Genomic DNA, 14,952 nt, shown 5'->3' with positions numbered 1-14,952 from the left:
CCCTCATCCCTTCTCCTTAGGCCACCAAGCCTGCATTTATCTGGGCTAAGTCATGCATCCACCAGCACTAACGGGTATTTTTTGTTACCACAACGTCAAACACAGTTTGTGCAACTTGCCTGTGAGGAGATCCCACCCAGAGGATGACAGTAAAACTGCCGTCACAGGTGCTAAACTCATGGCTGAGTCATTATGTGGCCAAATGACCCAATTGCATCAGCAGAAAAAATCTATGTGCAAAGAGTCAACATTCAAAGGGTATTAAAGATGAAATCCTGGCTCTAGTGAAGTCTAGGGGGAGTTTCATCACTGAATTCAGTGGAAGAAAGAGATCATCGTAAGAGAGAAACCATTGTAGCCACAGTTAACCAGTGACGCTTCAGAGCTTCATTGAAGGTTTTGGGGTTTTACTGACCTCTCTAGCTGCAATTGTGGGTTAGATAAGGTCTCAGATGTCCCTTGATCACAAGGTTTCTCTGTTGTTTGAGGACACAAAAATCATCCTGCTTTTTGATGCTGTGTGATCAGGGCACCGTCAACAAATGGGAGCAGGTACCACTGAACCCTCTACCAGCCATCCCTCTGACACAGATCTTGAACTTGCCTGGCAGAGGGTTGTGCTGAACAGAAGGCACAATCCAGAGGTTAACGTGACAGGGGCAGTTTGGAACCCTGGGCACTCTCCTCACATACTCCATCCCTCAGAAAGCTGAGGGATTTCAGAGAAAAGATCTCTTATAAACACAGTGGTAGAGTATGTGAAGACAGCAGAGAAAAAAAGTTTCAACAATGGATTTTAGGGAAAAAGTTTGTATTGCCAACACAAAATCTATGGGACTTCAGTGGAATAATAGCTGGAAAAGAAAGTTCGTGTTTACCCACAGTCATACCTAGGAGCATGCATCAGCTATTGGGCATGTTAACAGCAGGAGAAAACTCAAGGCTCTGTATCTGGCAGCTGTTTGAAATGTTTTCAGTGGGGATTAAAGTGACAAACCAACTCAGCAGGCTTCAGAACTGTGAGGAATCTGACTCCATGTACTGTTCTATTTGTTCTACTGTGCATAGTGTGCAGCACTCTTACTGTACAGAAGCACCTTACTTCTAAAGATCAAAGGTATCATAAGTAAGGTAAAATGCATTTTTTGTGTGATAAAACAAATAGGTGTAGAGACTACACTTACAGTCTTCGCCTGAGATGGCAGATTATCTGTATGTCTCATCTTGAATTCATTGAAGTTGAGTCTACACGACACTCTTGTTTGGAAGAGATTCAATACTCGTCACTACAGAGGAATGGTTTACTATAATTACAATAATATTAATTTAAAAGAATGAGAGTTCATTGGCTATTAATAACTCCCTGTCCCTCTCACGTGCACTGCCCTCTTTTCTTGGAGCTTAAGAATGGCTGGGAATGGTCAACTGGCAAAACGAAATCAGATGCAGAAACAAAAGAAGAACTTCCACACAGGACGTTCAGGAGGTTCAGGCACTGATATCATGAAGCCATGAGGAAGATGAAATGATTTCTAGTGAACAGGAGATCATGAAGAAACAGGGAGGTTTGTCTGCTTGAAGCACAGGACAAATGAGAAATAGGAGACATTTGGCATGCGGTACCAAGTAGAACAGACACATCATAATCACCTGAAGTAAAAAGCGAAGGCAATTTTGGAGATTTGGATCTGTTTACAGCATTTGGAGAAGTTGCTGCCACAATAATATATTGGAAAGACAGTGAGTGGGAAAGAATGAAACAGGAGATACAGCTAAAGGGGTCGTTTAAGTAGGTGGCTGAAATGGGACGCTGTTTCCCCAAGAAGCATACTCCGTCAGGAGTTGGGAATGAACTTTGAGAATGCTGTTGTCAAAGATGCAAGATGAAGTCCCATAGCAGTGAAAATCTCTCTAAGATACTCTGCAAATGGGAAGAAACCAAGGTGTGCCAACAACAACAGCAGAGACATTGTGAAAAACTGGGATGAAATAAAGAAGGACAGGAGTGAAATTCTGTGTCCTACAGAAAGAGCAGCAGAAGACGTTGGGAACAAGCCAGTGCCAGCACCCTCTGACCCATCCTCTGTCTGCTCTGTGGCACTGTGTAGAGCTATCAGCCCCACAGTGTGCTCACATGATGGTGACCAATTGGTCCAGACAAATGGGGGTGAAAAGGAGAAGTCACTCACACCCATGCATCTTTTCTATGAGCTTCTCATGGCTGATAGCATTAGTTTCAGTGTAGTCAGTCTTTCTGAAAAGGATCTTTAAACATTGTATTGTGCAGCACAGCAACACATGTAAAGATACACAGAGCTACCAGCTGCTTCAAAAGATGAGGTAGGCACTGCGGAAATCCTCTGGGAGGAAATGGGGAAGTCCAGACACTTAGAGTGGAACTTACAGCAGCCATTGTGCTCTCTCTCAGGTTGTTGAGGGTGGCAAGAAGGACATGTTGAAAATACACGCATGTATCTGTGTAAGCAGAAGAAGTGGACTCTACCCCTTCCTGGAGTGTAGAAGGAGTGAGGCTGAAGTGTCTTCACTCCAAGAAATGTCCAAGGCATCATCAGGGCATTTTGAGCAGTAAACTCTTCTGTCCTTTGGAAAGTGTTGGTCTGGAAGGAAGGGAGTTATGGATGAGCCTGAATCTGGAACCAATAGCTTAGGCGTTACTGGGATGTGGGAATTTGTCTCCCAAAATTGATTTGACGTTTACTCTTGGAAAATGTTTAACTAAAACCCACTGTTAAACAGAGTCAGGTCGTTGCTTCATCTGTGCTGTGATCCCTTTCTGGCTCCATGACTGTTTTATCCCTTGGTGTTCAGCAGAGAAGAGCATCACCTGCCTTGTGACTGGCTGGTACCTGTTACATGGACAGTGGGCTTGGCAGCTCTGAAAGGATGGAGGATTTGAATGAATGTCCTTTCAGAAAGCTGGCATTAAAAGGACTTTTTTTTTCCCCCATCTCCTAGATGTCTTTAAGTGGCACAGGTCCGATCAATAGAAATGCTATCTAAGAAGTCCTGTAGCACAGCTTTAGGCAACAAGGAAGTTTCTGGCGCCTGAGCCCACAGGTTTTTCTGGGGTGATTTCCTTGGAACTTAAATTTCTAAATGGGTTTTGGAATCTTTGTTCTATGCATTCACAGGAGTGAGACTCACGTCAAGCGTGGCCATGCCTGTTCAAAAGCATACAGCTTCTCTGGAATTGAGTTTTTCTGCAGAGCAGGCAATGTATCCCAGGGGTCTGTAGTTATGCATGCAATGTTGTCTGGCCAGAGAACCAGAGCCATAAGTGCTATTTATAATTCAAATTAGGGCCTAGCCACAGGAATACATTGCCATGAGGTAAGAAAGCATGGATGTTTACATTGTACTACTACTACTACCACCTACTATTCTGAGGTAGCACCTCTTCCCCCAGGCAGGAAAGGTATCTTCTCAGTGAGCACAAGGTTACGTGCCAGTCTTGCTATGCACACAGTTACTGCAGAGCTGCTGATTTGCTAAAAATCCAGACTTATTAGCAACTCACTCCTTAACTAATATCTACCATAATTTATTTAGGGATGGATCAGACCGAGAAGCTTCTATCCTCCTTTGTCCTAAGCAACTACTTCTGACACAGCAGTGTTGTGGCAATGCTTTCATTTATACCAAAATAGCTCTTGATGAGTCTGTGTTATAAACAAATGTAAAAGTATTCTTTTTGGAGACCTTGAAATATGAATCACTTCATGGATTTGGTTTAGATAGTGGCCACAAAGGTGTAATAGCCATGTTTGTGTGGCAAAGAGGTGTCCTCCAGACACTGTGCAAGATACTTGGACATGGAGAGTGTGCACTGTACTTGTTAGATGCATTCTAGAGAGAAGTAAAGAAGATTAAATATCATAACAGATAGTCTAAAATTGGTTGCCAGTTATAGTTAGATGAGCAAAACCAATTTCTGGTTGCGTAAGAAGTACTGACTGGGTGTATGTCCTGCTTTAGCTGGAATATTATTTGTGTATTATGTGAAGTTCTTGTTTCTGACTTCAAGGGAGAAAGAGAAATATTGGAAAGCTTTCAGAAAAGAGGGTCAGGGAAAACTTGTGGCATAAAGAATGTCAGCACATTTGTTTTGTCCAGAGGAAAGGTAGGAGGCAATTTAATCAATTAATTAAAACTTGTGCAAGTGCCTGCATAAGAAAGAAATTCCTGATGGTGTGTGGCCTCTTTGATGTGAGGAAGGGCACGATGGGAACCAGTGGGAACGTGGAGCTAGATGATTTTAGACTGCAAATGCATTTCAGGAATTAAAGGGAGTAGGAATTTAACAGCCAACCACTGACCACAAGATGTGCTGTGCATCACTTGAAGTTGCTATAAGATATAGGTTCTGGAACGTAGAAATTATTGATTTCGTACAAAAATACGCTACTCTTCTGGGTTGCCAAACTAATCATTTACAACCACTCTTACTGGCTTTAGAGAAACCTTTAAAGAATTTGGTTTTCTTCTCCTTCTGAATTGTCAAGCATTTCGATGTGAGTTTTCACCCTCTCAAAAGAGGGAGAAGGTGCTAAAACTCCACAGAAAGGCCCGAGTTCCTGGTTCTCAAGTAAGGAGTTGTAGCACTTGCACCAAAGACCAGACCTGTAGATGTCTGTTACTGAACAGAAAGGGGAATGGGTGCCAATAGTGTTGTCCAGATTGACTCCCCACATGTCAGTCTGTGTGGTATGCCTCAGTGGACCATTCAGCAGCACTGTAAGCATCAGTTGATCAACTCTCCAATGATTTTTTGTCTCTGAATTATTTTCCCTTCTCAACATTAGGTTTGCAAGTGTGTATGCAACAAGAGGAGCCAACCGGATTGGGCGTGTGTACAAAAAGGCTATTTTTAGGCAATACACAGATGACACATATTCCCAGGAAATCCCCAAGGCAGCCTGGCTGGGGTTCCTTGGGCCAGTCCTGAAGGCAGAAGAAGAGGATGTCTTTATCATCCATTTGAAAAACTTTGCTTCCCGTCCATACTCAGTGCATCCACATGGGGTCTTCTACGACAAGGAATCTGAAGGTAAAAGCTGGTTTGTCCCTTTCTCTCTTCTTCTCCATTTCCCCTGGGGTAGTGAATGTCAGGGCTAGAAGTTTGTCCAAGTACTTATTGTTCTGGCCATTGACATCAGAGGACTTTAGATCATCCTCACATAAACTCACTGGTAGTTGCAACTGATGACTAAAACCAGGAACATACTAATTTCTTAAAACTTTTGGCCACAAACCTTTGATGCCCAGGATAAATCCAGCACTCAAACAGGTTAGGTGGGTCTTTTTTTCCTGAATTATTTTCCCAAATTATTAGTCACTGAAGTATTTTCCCTCCTTCTTTTTACTTCTAGCCTGTTTCAATTGATAGAGCTCTTGTAAGTAAATGTTTTTACTCTTTGTAGGTTTGTAACATGCATGATTTCATTTTCAGAATCCAAAACTTACGTACGTGTGAGTGGTGGAGGTGGTGGAGTCACCATCTCTGGAGATTTCCAAGAAAAAAGATCACTGAGTGACAAGTTCTAGAGCTGTCACAGGCTGGGCTGATGGCTGGACTGGATGATCTTAGTAGTCTTTCCAACCTTAACAATTCCATGATTTGCCCATACTTATTGTTCTCATCAGTATTCTGCGAGAAGATATATAGTCTTAACAAACAGAGGGTGTATATGTTTAATAAGAGTAAAGACAAAAGCTAAAGTCTCTTATATGAATTGTAAAGCTTCATCTAGTGACAAGTAATTGATTTTAACTGTCAACATGTTTTGGCTTTTTTACCAGAACATCTGAAAATTTTCACAATTTTTTAGTGATTCTTAATTTGTGAGTGCAGTTCTTGTCTTTGAAAGCCATGATAAAATAGAAGAAATCACACGTTTATTTAAGGAGAACAGCTAAGGTGAGGCTAAGAACTTTCTTTCTTTCTTTCTTTTTAAATTTATTAGGAGCACTTTACCCTGATGGAACTGGTGGTAAAAGCAAAGAGGATGATTTTGTTGTTCCTGGTGGAAATTACACCTACACATGGCCAGTAAGGAAAAGTTATTCCCCAACTTTGGCAGACTCAAACTGCTTGACTTGGATTTACCATTCTCACATTGACACCCCAAGAGATATTGCATCTGGTTTAATTGGGCCACTGCTGGTTTGTAAAAAAGGTACTGAGCTAGAAGCACTGATAAAGCGAGCCCCTGTGCCAAGCTTGGCATCTTAACAGTCATTTTTGCTTACAGGTATAAACATGATGGTCTAGAATCTATCCCTACATAGCCCATAAAAAGGGGCAAGGAATAGCTGGGCCATTCCAGGAGCATCCCAGGGTAGGTATGGCTCTGGGACAATCCCCTTCTGCTCCCCTTCAGTTTCACAAGAGATTTCCCTCAGCTGGTGAAGGTACTACAGCATGCTCTGTGGCCAGCTGGTCACGACTGACACCAGAAATAAATGTGCCCTAACTGGGATCATTTCAGGATAATCAAGAGACTCCTGGCCCAGGAAGTGAAATTAGAGTTGGGGGGTGACTTCTACATTGGCGTTTACATACTTGTCACTTTTTTTTTTCTTATGGAGTTTTGCATATTGGTTTTATATCACAGCCACATGGGAATGTGCCCTAAACAGCTGAGGGGACATCCTGTCCCTTGTACTTTATTGCAATAGCCATGTACTAACTCTATCTGTCAGGTGAGCAATCGCCCCTTCTCAATTTGGGACACATGTAAATTTTCCACCTTTCCAGCATCTCCTGTAGTACAAAACCAGCTCTAATTTTACAAAAGTACAGAACATATACCTGAAACAATGGTTATATGTCCAGGAAAAGGCTTAAATGTGGAGAGGACCTGATTTCCCAATAATTGACAATAAAATGTCTCAGACTTTTTTTATCCTGGGGAACATACAGCACTTCCTGAGAAGGTGAAACTGATCCAAAGACTGTAGGATAATACATGAAGCTAGGAGATAACATGCTCAAAACAGTCCTAGCCTGAAAACCTGGCTTATCTGCATGTTCAGTCTTGACTTGAACTTGTCAAGGTGGTTATCTACATAATGCCAATTGCCTCAGTCCTCCTCCCTCTGATGGTGATGGGTGGATTGAGAGGCTCTGGGGTCCCATCCCAGGCAACACTAGGGAAGCAGAAAGTTTTCAGGTTTTCAGAGACAGACAGGACAAGTAGATGAAATATAAAGCTGTCAGTGGTTAATAATAAGCTATTCAGTGTTGCCACTCCTGTGGTCCTCAGATAGCGATTCTCAGCTTAGCCTGGATAGATTGTACTCATCCCATCTTAAACCTATTAAAATATAAATATCTAATCCTAGTTAACTGTCTAGCTTTCCTTGCTAATCCACGGAGAGTAAGCCACATATACTTACCTGTTCTGAGGGCATACCTCACAAGCTGCTTCAATGCAACAGGAACGCAGGCCATCACTTACCTCTCTGATTTCTGACCAGCTGTGTTAGGCTTCTGATCTGCCTTACTGCATTGGCACATGGATGGTAATACTAAGGGGCAGGGTTGGAAGCAGTGGGACAAAGATTGGGAAATGGGGACCACAGCTTTTGGCAGCTACTTGTGCTTGTGTCAAACTCATTAAATAGCAGCTCAATATGACTTAGATGAGATAAGCTACCTACTGGATGCACCCATCTACTCAAATGTTTGGAAGGTGGAACTAAGCTGTCTTGAAGGGGTAAAGTCAGGTAAGATTCAACCTGACCATGGGCAGACTGCTGTATTTCCTTGAATGCTCCAAAGTTACTGTCATTTTAAAATTCAATCCCCTCCAAGGCTTTTTTTAGCACTTTCCTTTTCGTTTGCGATTTAGGAACTGCAGATGAGACCTCAATAGAAAGGACTGGTGCTGCTAATGCTTTTGCCCTGATGTTTAGCATTATAGATGAAAATGTCAGCTGGTACCTCGATGAGAATATAAATACCTTCTGCTTAGAACCAGCCACAGTTAACAAAGAGGATGAAGGTTTCCAGACCAGCAACCGAATGCATGGTGAGCAGGACTCTTGAGCAAATGGTGACTTACAGCAGTAATCAGGCTCTTCGTATCACTAGGACTTTCTGTCTCTTATGATGCCTCTTCCTTATCTGTGTCAGTACAAAACAGATTGAGATGTTGAACTACTGTGTTGATAAAAGCCTTTCCCTAAACATAACACAACACAATGCTTTGTAGTAAGGAGATTTGGCTTTCATATCCAGCTCTGACACTTGTTTAGCATGTTACCTTGGGCAACATATGTAAAATTTTTGGTGACCACTTAATGAGCTGTGAAAAGAGAAAAGAAGGCTGAAGAGTACTTTGAGATGCATATATTGGAAGAGTCCAACAATTCTAGCTCTCAAAAGACCTGAAGACTGGCAGGCTAGCTGGTACTGCTATTTCTGCCCTTCAGAATTCAGTAAGAGTACTTACTTTGTGCTATTTGGAAATTTGGGCTAAGAAGCTAAATCAGTCATTCCATGGAACCAAGGAGCTAAATTATTTTGCAGAATGTGAATCGCATTCTTCTAATGTCCTGATACGTTGTCAGGTGTGGAAGCTCAAGAAGGCAAAGCTGACTAAACTGATTTGACTGATAAGATGATTTTTTAATTTATGTTGCCTGAGCCAGATGTACAACAGTGTACTTGTGACTCAGAATTAAAGAGAATATATTCCAGACATCTTAAGTGCCAGCAGAAAAAATTAACTTCATTATCAGGCCTTCTTGCTGCTGACTGGGCCTTTGTAATATCTTGATATGGCCCAGGAAGTTTTTCGTAGACCCAACCAGAGAATATAGGCAGATTGATCATCCAGAGCTGTATGCTGGCTGTTCAAAAATGCATCCTTCATCTGGGAGCCTGTGAATGTTTTATTCAGCTAGGAAATCACAGAATCACAGAACGGCCAGGGTTGGAAGGGACCTCAAGGATCATGATCTCCAACCCCCCTGCTGCATGCAGGGACACCAACCTCCTCATTTAATACTGGCTGCCCAGGGCCCCATCCAACCTGGCCTTGAACACCTCCAGGGACGGGGCATCCACAACCTCTCTGGGCAGCTGTTCCAGCACCTCACCACTCGCTCTGTAAAGAATTTCCCCTGACATCCAGAAATGAGTGTGGGCATCTGTAGTTTCTTTTCTGGGTCAGGAAAGAATTGTCTTCAGAAATGAAGTCAAATGCATTTGGCACTTCTCTTTTCCCTCTCTTAAAATCTTCTACTTTTGTTTTTAGCAATTAATGGTTATATTTATGGAAATCTCCCTGGCTTGGAGATGTGTGCTGACACTCCCATGTCCTGGCACTTGTTTGGCATGGGAAGTGAAATAGATATCCACGCTGCGTATTTCTATGGCCACACGTTCACTAACAGAGACCAGAGGGCAGATGTCATCGGTCTGTTTGCAGCAACGTTCATCACAGCAGAGATGACTCCTGGGAGCCCTGGGAGGTGGCTGATAACGTGCCAAGTTAACGAGCATTTACGAGGTATGGTGTAGCTGATATCCCTGATCTTTTCAGGTACAGAAATTTCAGCCTCTGTTGCTCTAGAAAAAGAAAGCAGAGATGTTTCCATTGGAAGTGACATTTGACATTTCTGACTAACTGACACTTTCAGAAGTGCTTCACCACAAATATATCATGAGTTCAGTTTCCAGGGTAAATTATGTATGTTGGGCCAAAGTTGTAAATATGGATTGGTAAGAAACCTCTACATGAAGCAATTTGATGATGATGATGATGATATATTTGTATGGTGCAAGAGCCTGAAAGCATAAACTAGGGTGGCAGCAGCAGGCAATGTGTAATTATGATATCAGAGACAGTCACGAGTTGTGGTCATTTCTACTTTTAAGAACTTGCACATTGCATTCAGTGGGATTTGTATTATGCAAAGAGACTTGATTTTGGCAAACAACAAACATCTTCAGTGCTGTAATGAACCAGCTTTTTCAACGGGAGTCCAGATGAGGTGATACCACGTTGCACATTTCAGCAGGCACTGCAGTCCCCAAAATCCCTTTGCATCCTTACCCAGATTGGGGAATTGAGTAAATAAACCCACAGAAGTGCCATGGATTTCAGCAGTTTTCAGCAGTGGGATGACATACTGCTTGCATGAGAAGCCTGTAGAAGGAGGAAGTGTCTAGAAATAGAAATTTACACAAATGATCCTAGTCATGTTTTCCAGCCCATGTAGCTCCTGCCTAGAGGGTTCTGAATGTGCATTTGTATCCATGAGATTACTGACTGCGTAGCTGGCCAAGGACTGTCTCCAGATTCTTTTTCCTCCCAGGTGGCATGGAGGCACTGTACGATGTACAGGTCTGCCAAAAAAACCTGTCTCGACCTTCACCACTCAGTCACACAAGAAGATACTATATTGCTGCTGAAGAAGTGCTCTGGAATTATGGACCTGACGGTTACGATAAATTCACTGGGCAGGGCTTAAATGCCACTGGCAGGTAAGCTTTCTCATCTTCTCCTGCCGTGCTTTTATTTCAAGAGTTGGATGACATCCCACTGTGATTCACCAGGGCTAGGGCCTGCACTGTTATTAATTTTAATTGGATAGGGCAGGGAGGATTTAAACATCCTTGTTGAGAAATTGGATCTGTAACTGCGATGCTTAGTAGTTGCCTTCTGGAAGCACTTATCTCTCTCCACAATTATGTCTGTGGAGAAAGTGAGCTCTGGTGATGTAAGCAAGCCCTTATGTTGAGATTCCTCAGGCAGCTTTCACATTTGAAATGAGTGTATCACAGAGTGCCATAATGGCAAATTACCCCCTCAGGATTGCTGATGGAGATGAATTGTATTGCAGTCCAGGAAAATTAAAGATTAGAAACCCACTGAGAGCAAGCAGTGGCACATGTCTTGCCCCAAGGTAGTTAGAGGTAAGTTGACATGGCACTTGTCCTAAGTTGAACACTCTGAAGTCTAATGCACAGTGAATGCCCATTTGTTAACTAATATATAGCTATAATTCAGGTCAGTAATATCTCCTCTAGAGAGCTGTATGAGAAAAAGTGTATGCAAACTAATGACTTGGGAGATCATTTCTCCCGTGGCTGGGGTGATATCTTCATCCCGAATTAAGGTTTCTGCCTGAACGTCCAGTTAATTAACCCGTTCAATTTGTTAATTCCACAGTGAATCTGCAATATATTTTACACAAGGGATTGACAGAATAGGAGGGCTATACTGGAAGGTTCGCTATGTGGAATATACCGACGCAACGTTCAGTAAAAGGAAGATTCAGCCAGAGAACATGAAACACCTGGGAATACTTGGTACAGTTAATATTTTCCCATCCTGCAATTCCATTGGATTTGAAAGCAGAAGTCCCCTTGGTTCCAGAGGGGAAATTAATGGATTCAGTTGCCAGCCAGCTTCGTCTTGTTCAGATGGAAATACATCTGTTGGCAGGTCTTCTAATGCCTTCCCTTGCCTTCTCTCTTTAAGGTCCCGTTATAAAAGCTGAAGTGGGAGATACAGTGCTAGTTACTTTTGCCAACAAAGCCAGAAGGAGCTATAGCATTATGGCCCATGGTGTAAGCTTCAGCAAACTGTCAGAAGGTGCACCCTACTTAGATGGTAAGTTTTTACTGCAGCGTGGCATTGTCACATTCAAAATGCATAGATCTATAGGTCTTCTGTTGCTCTGTAGCTTTGCCCTTTTTGTGGATAGTAAGGCATAGAAGGGATGATTTGGTTACTTTATGTCTTCCCTAAATGCCACGAGGAACCCCCTAGTCTGCCTCTGTACTGATTCTTTCCCTTGGACATGTGCCCAGCAAGGTGGCTGAAATTAGCTGAGGTCCATCCGTTAATGCTGAGTACAAGCCAGAAGCCCAATCCAATTCACATTATTTCTTATCTAACAGTATACATCCCCAGCTAGTGGATGAACTCTGGGCATGTTCCACAATACTGTTGTATAGGATCTGGCATGATGATGCCATGATGATCTTGCTGAGTTTTTGCATATAGCTGTCCACAGGTCTCAACTGCTTCACATCTGATCTTCTAACCCAGGTCAGGTATATTACTTCCTTCGTTCCCAGGATAGTCAACATCCAGGCATCTTTTATCTGATTGACCCAGAATGTGAAGCAGTAATGATCCTCTGATCATTACTGATCCTCTTAAATACATAAATACTGGAGCAGAACATTTATCAAGGGCTTCCTCTCATTTTGTGCAAAGATAGGATCTTTATAATCAAAATTTAACCATTAAATGTACTGTGTCATGTCTAATTGGTAGGAGACTCCTGCACTCAGAGGCAAGAAACAGCCCCTTCAGAAGGTGCAAAGGTTCATTTACTTTGAACACTTATTTCAGGAGAGAGTAGGTCACCTCTGGAGATGTCTCAGTCTCTGCTGACTACAAAAGGAGACTAGATTAGGGTCAGAACACATATCCAAGATTTAGAGAGCTTGTGTTAGATGAGTTGAATCCCAACCATAGCACGTATAGAGATAATACCGTGGAAATGTGTTTGCTGCATTTGCAGCATTGAAGAGAAAGTTAGTTTTCTTGTTGTCTAAATTGTTTTGCTTCTACCGCAACACATCCAAAAGAAACTCCCACGATATAATCCTTCTTTGGAGAACTGTGCCAAGAGAATTAGGTCAACGCACGAAGTCATAAAATCACACAAAAGGCTTGAATCTAATTCTTTTGTCTCCAGTTGTTGACTGTGCAACACAGCCCACTTTCTAGCAGGCTCTGCTGTATGCTAAAACATCTAGGTTGATTTCAGCCTTGAAGTCACTGTATTCTAATGCCATCCACACCAGATATTGTTCCCAAATGGAAAGGCAGCTTTTTCTCTCTCCTTGTAGTTCTGTTGTGCTTCTGTTTAAACCCTGTGTTAACAGTGTCCCTTGGCATTGCACCCTTTGGTGTGGAGCAGAATGAAACCAAATCTGACCATTAAGCAGTAGTGTGACTGGTTCACCTCTGGGTCTTTGGAGAGGAAGATTTTATGCCAGATTTATTTCTTCATAACGGTGCTCTCTGTGTGGATACCAGCACTCTCTTAATGTGACTACACTGCATGAGTGATGCTCCATCCACCCTATGCAGGTGGATAGGATATAGGACAGCAGACAATCGCCAGAATTAATTTCTGAAAAAAGTAACACCAGCCTCTCTTTGGAGGCTCTAACAGAGCTTCCTGTGCGTTGCTGCAAAATCAAGAAGAAACAATTACAGGATTTGCTTTGAATTTCTAAGCAGTCACAGCTTTAGCTCCACTTGCTGATGTAATTGCTTTGTTGGTGCTTAATGAGAACTCAGAGTCTGCGGTTGCACCTCAGATGAATCTCACGATAGGGCAGGTAAGCTACAGACATTAGAGGAAGCCAATTAAAAGAAAAGATGAGCTCTGCATATTTAGTCTGATCAAATCCAGATAATTCAAATAGCTTTATGTCAGTGTCTGTGTCAAACTCGTTCGGCGAGGAATGGCTCCATGTGTTTCTGTGGCACAGGGCTCTGGGAGATGTCCCTATGGTAGAAACCACCGATCTATAGGATAATGCTTGAACCTGTCTGCAGAAACCAGAGGCTATGTCTGACTCCCACCCAACAGTTGTATTCTGTTCCCATAACGTTTGTTTTTCTCTACTTTCTCTCTACAGGATATATGAAGCCAGGAGCCCATGTTAAGCCAGGTGAAACCTTCACGTACAAATGGAGAGTGCCTGAAAATGGAGGTCCGAGTGAGAGTGACCCACCATGCCTCACCTACCTGTACTACTCAGCCACTGATGCTGTCAAGGACACCAACTCTGGCCTGGTGGGGCCTTTGCTGGTCTGTCGGAAGAACTCACTGAATGAGGATGGAATGCAGGTGCCCAAAGTGGAGAATGGCTTCTCCGAAACAGCAGGGTGGTGGGTTGTGGGGAGAATGGATTTGCACTGTTCCCAGCTCAAATTTAAGAGTTTGAAGAAATGTCATTCCTCAGGGTAAAAGCTGACCTATGGGGTGGATAGGAAGGTGAAACTGGTATTCCCCAGCACTCAGATTTATCCCTTGGTTTTCCATCTTTTCCATGCATTCATTAGCAATGACTGCATCTTTCCAACCACACTGGATTTCTTTTTTCTTCTGGCTCATGGAAGAGTACAAATACAATGTCCTCTAAAAGGACATAGTAAGAAAGCAGTTGCAGCTTTTTGTATATATATACATATATATATTTTTTTTTGTTGTTGTTGTTGTTATAAAAGAAAGATAATTTTTCACTAGGATAATTCTTTGCAGACTCATTTTAGTGTGTTGGCTTTCTCCTTGGCTACAGAAGGGAATAGACAGAGAATTCTACCTCCTCTTTTCAATCTTCGATGAAAATGACAGCTGGTATCTGAACAAGAATATTGAAGCTTTTACTGGAGACCCTTCAAAAGTAGATGAAAATGACGCAGATTTCAAGGAATCCAACAAAATGCATGGTATGAAATGTATCTGTTAATGATATCTTTTCTTCAGTCATCAACGGCAAAATTTGTCCCCATTCATAGCTGACTGCAGTGCCTTGGAGGGTGAGGTGGAAAGTTGTCAGTCAGTATATGGCTGGTTCCTGATGTCCTTCGGTTGTTGAATCCTTGACACATTAACAAGGACTGCAACCGCCTATCAACTACAGCTGGAGAAAGGGAATGGAGTGTAGCCTTGGGTGTGTAAGAAGGTATAATGCCAGAGTCACATATCAGCTGCAGAAGAAGCTGATGTTTACTGGTGATTCCAGTGTAGCTACAGGGCTTGGCACTGACTCCAGCAATGAAGTCATCCTCTCTGCTCTGCCAGCTCCACTTGGGCAGCGACCACTCCAGCAGAGGAGGGGTGAAGACTAAGGAAATGTCCAGTCATAGGTTAAAACGTCTCTTC

At 42.6% G+C, this 14,952-nt stretch overlaps 1 protein-coding gene across 2 annotated transcripts in view; it reads left to right on the top strand.

Annotated features, from left to right (window-relative positions):
• The window catches only part of HEPHL1 (hephaestin like 1), a 30,439-nt gene that overhangs the window by 3,684 nt on the left and 11,803 nt on the right, over nucleotides 1-14,952 (top strand). Inside the window, exons 2-10 of one of the 2 annotated variants that reach the window (XM_042839314.1) lie at nucleotides 4,824-5,068; nucleotides 5,985-6,197; nucleotides 7,875-8,054; nucleotides 9,285-9,539; nucleotides 10,348-10,516; nucleotides 11,205-11,344; nucleotides 11,517-11,648; nucleotides 13,703-13,914; nucleotides 14,366-14,516. In XM_042839314.1, coding sequence (XP_042695248.1) covers nucleotides 4,824-5,068; nucleotides 5,985-6,197; nucleotides 7,875-8,054; nucleotides 9,285-9,539; nucleotides 10,348-10,516; nucleotides 11,205-11,344; nucleotides 11,517-11,648; nucleotides 13,703-13,914; nucleotides 14,366-14,516 — 1,697 coding nt within the window. Of the gene's footprint in view, nucleotides 1-4,823; nucleotides 5,069-5,984; nucleotides 6,198-6,290; nucleotides 6,360-7,874; nucleotides 8,055-9,284; nucleotides 9,540-10,347; nucleotides 10,517-11,204; nucleotides 11,345-11,516; nucleotides 11,649-13,702; nucleotides 13,915-14,365; nucleotides 14,517-14,952 lie in introns of those variants that run through there. The other variant, XM_042839313.1, reaches the window with a different exon arrangement.

This window comes from Centrocercus urophasianus, unplaced genomic scaffold, assembly GCF_019232065.1.
Source record: "Centrocercus urophasianus isolate 14NV4802_14NV808 unplaced genomic scaffold, USGS_Curo_1.0 seq_9, whole genome shotgun sequence".
NCBI lineage: Eukaryota > Metazoa > Chordata > Aves > Galliformes > Phasianidae > Centrocercus > Centrocercus urophasianus.
This window is presented reverse-complemented; position numbering and strand designations above follow the sequence as displayed.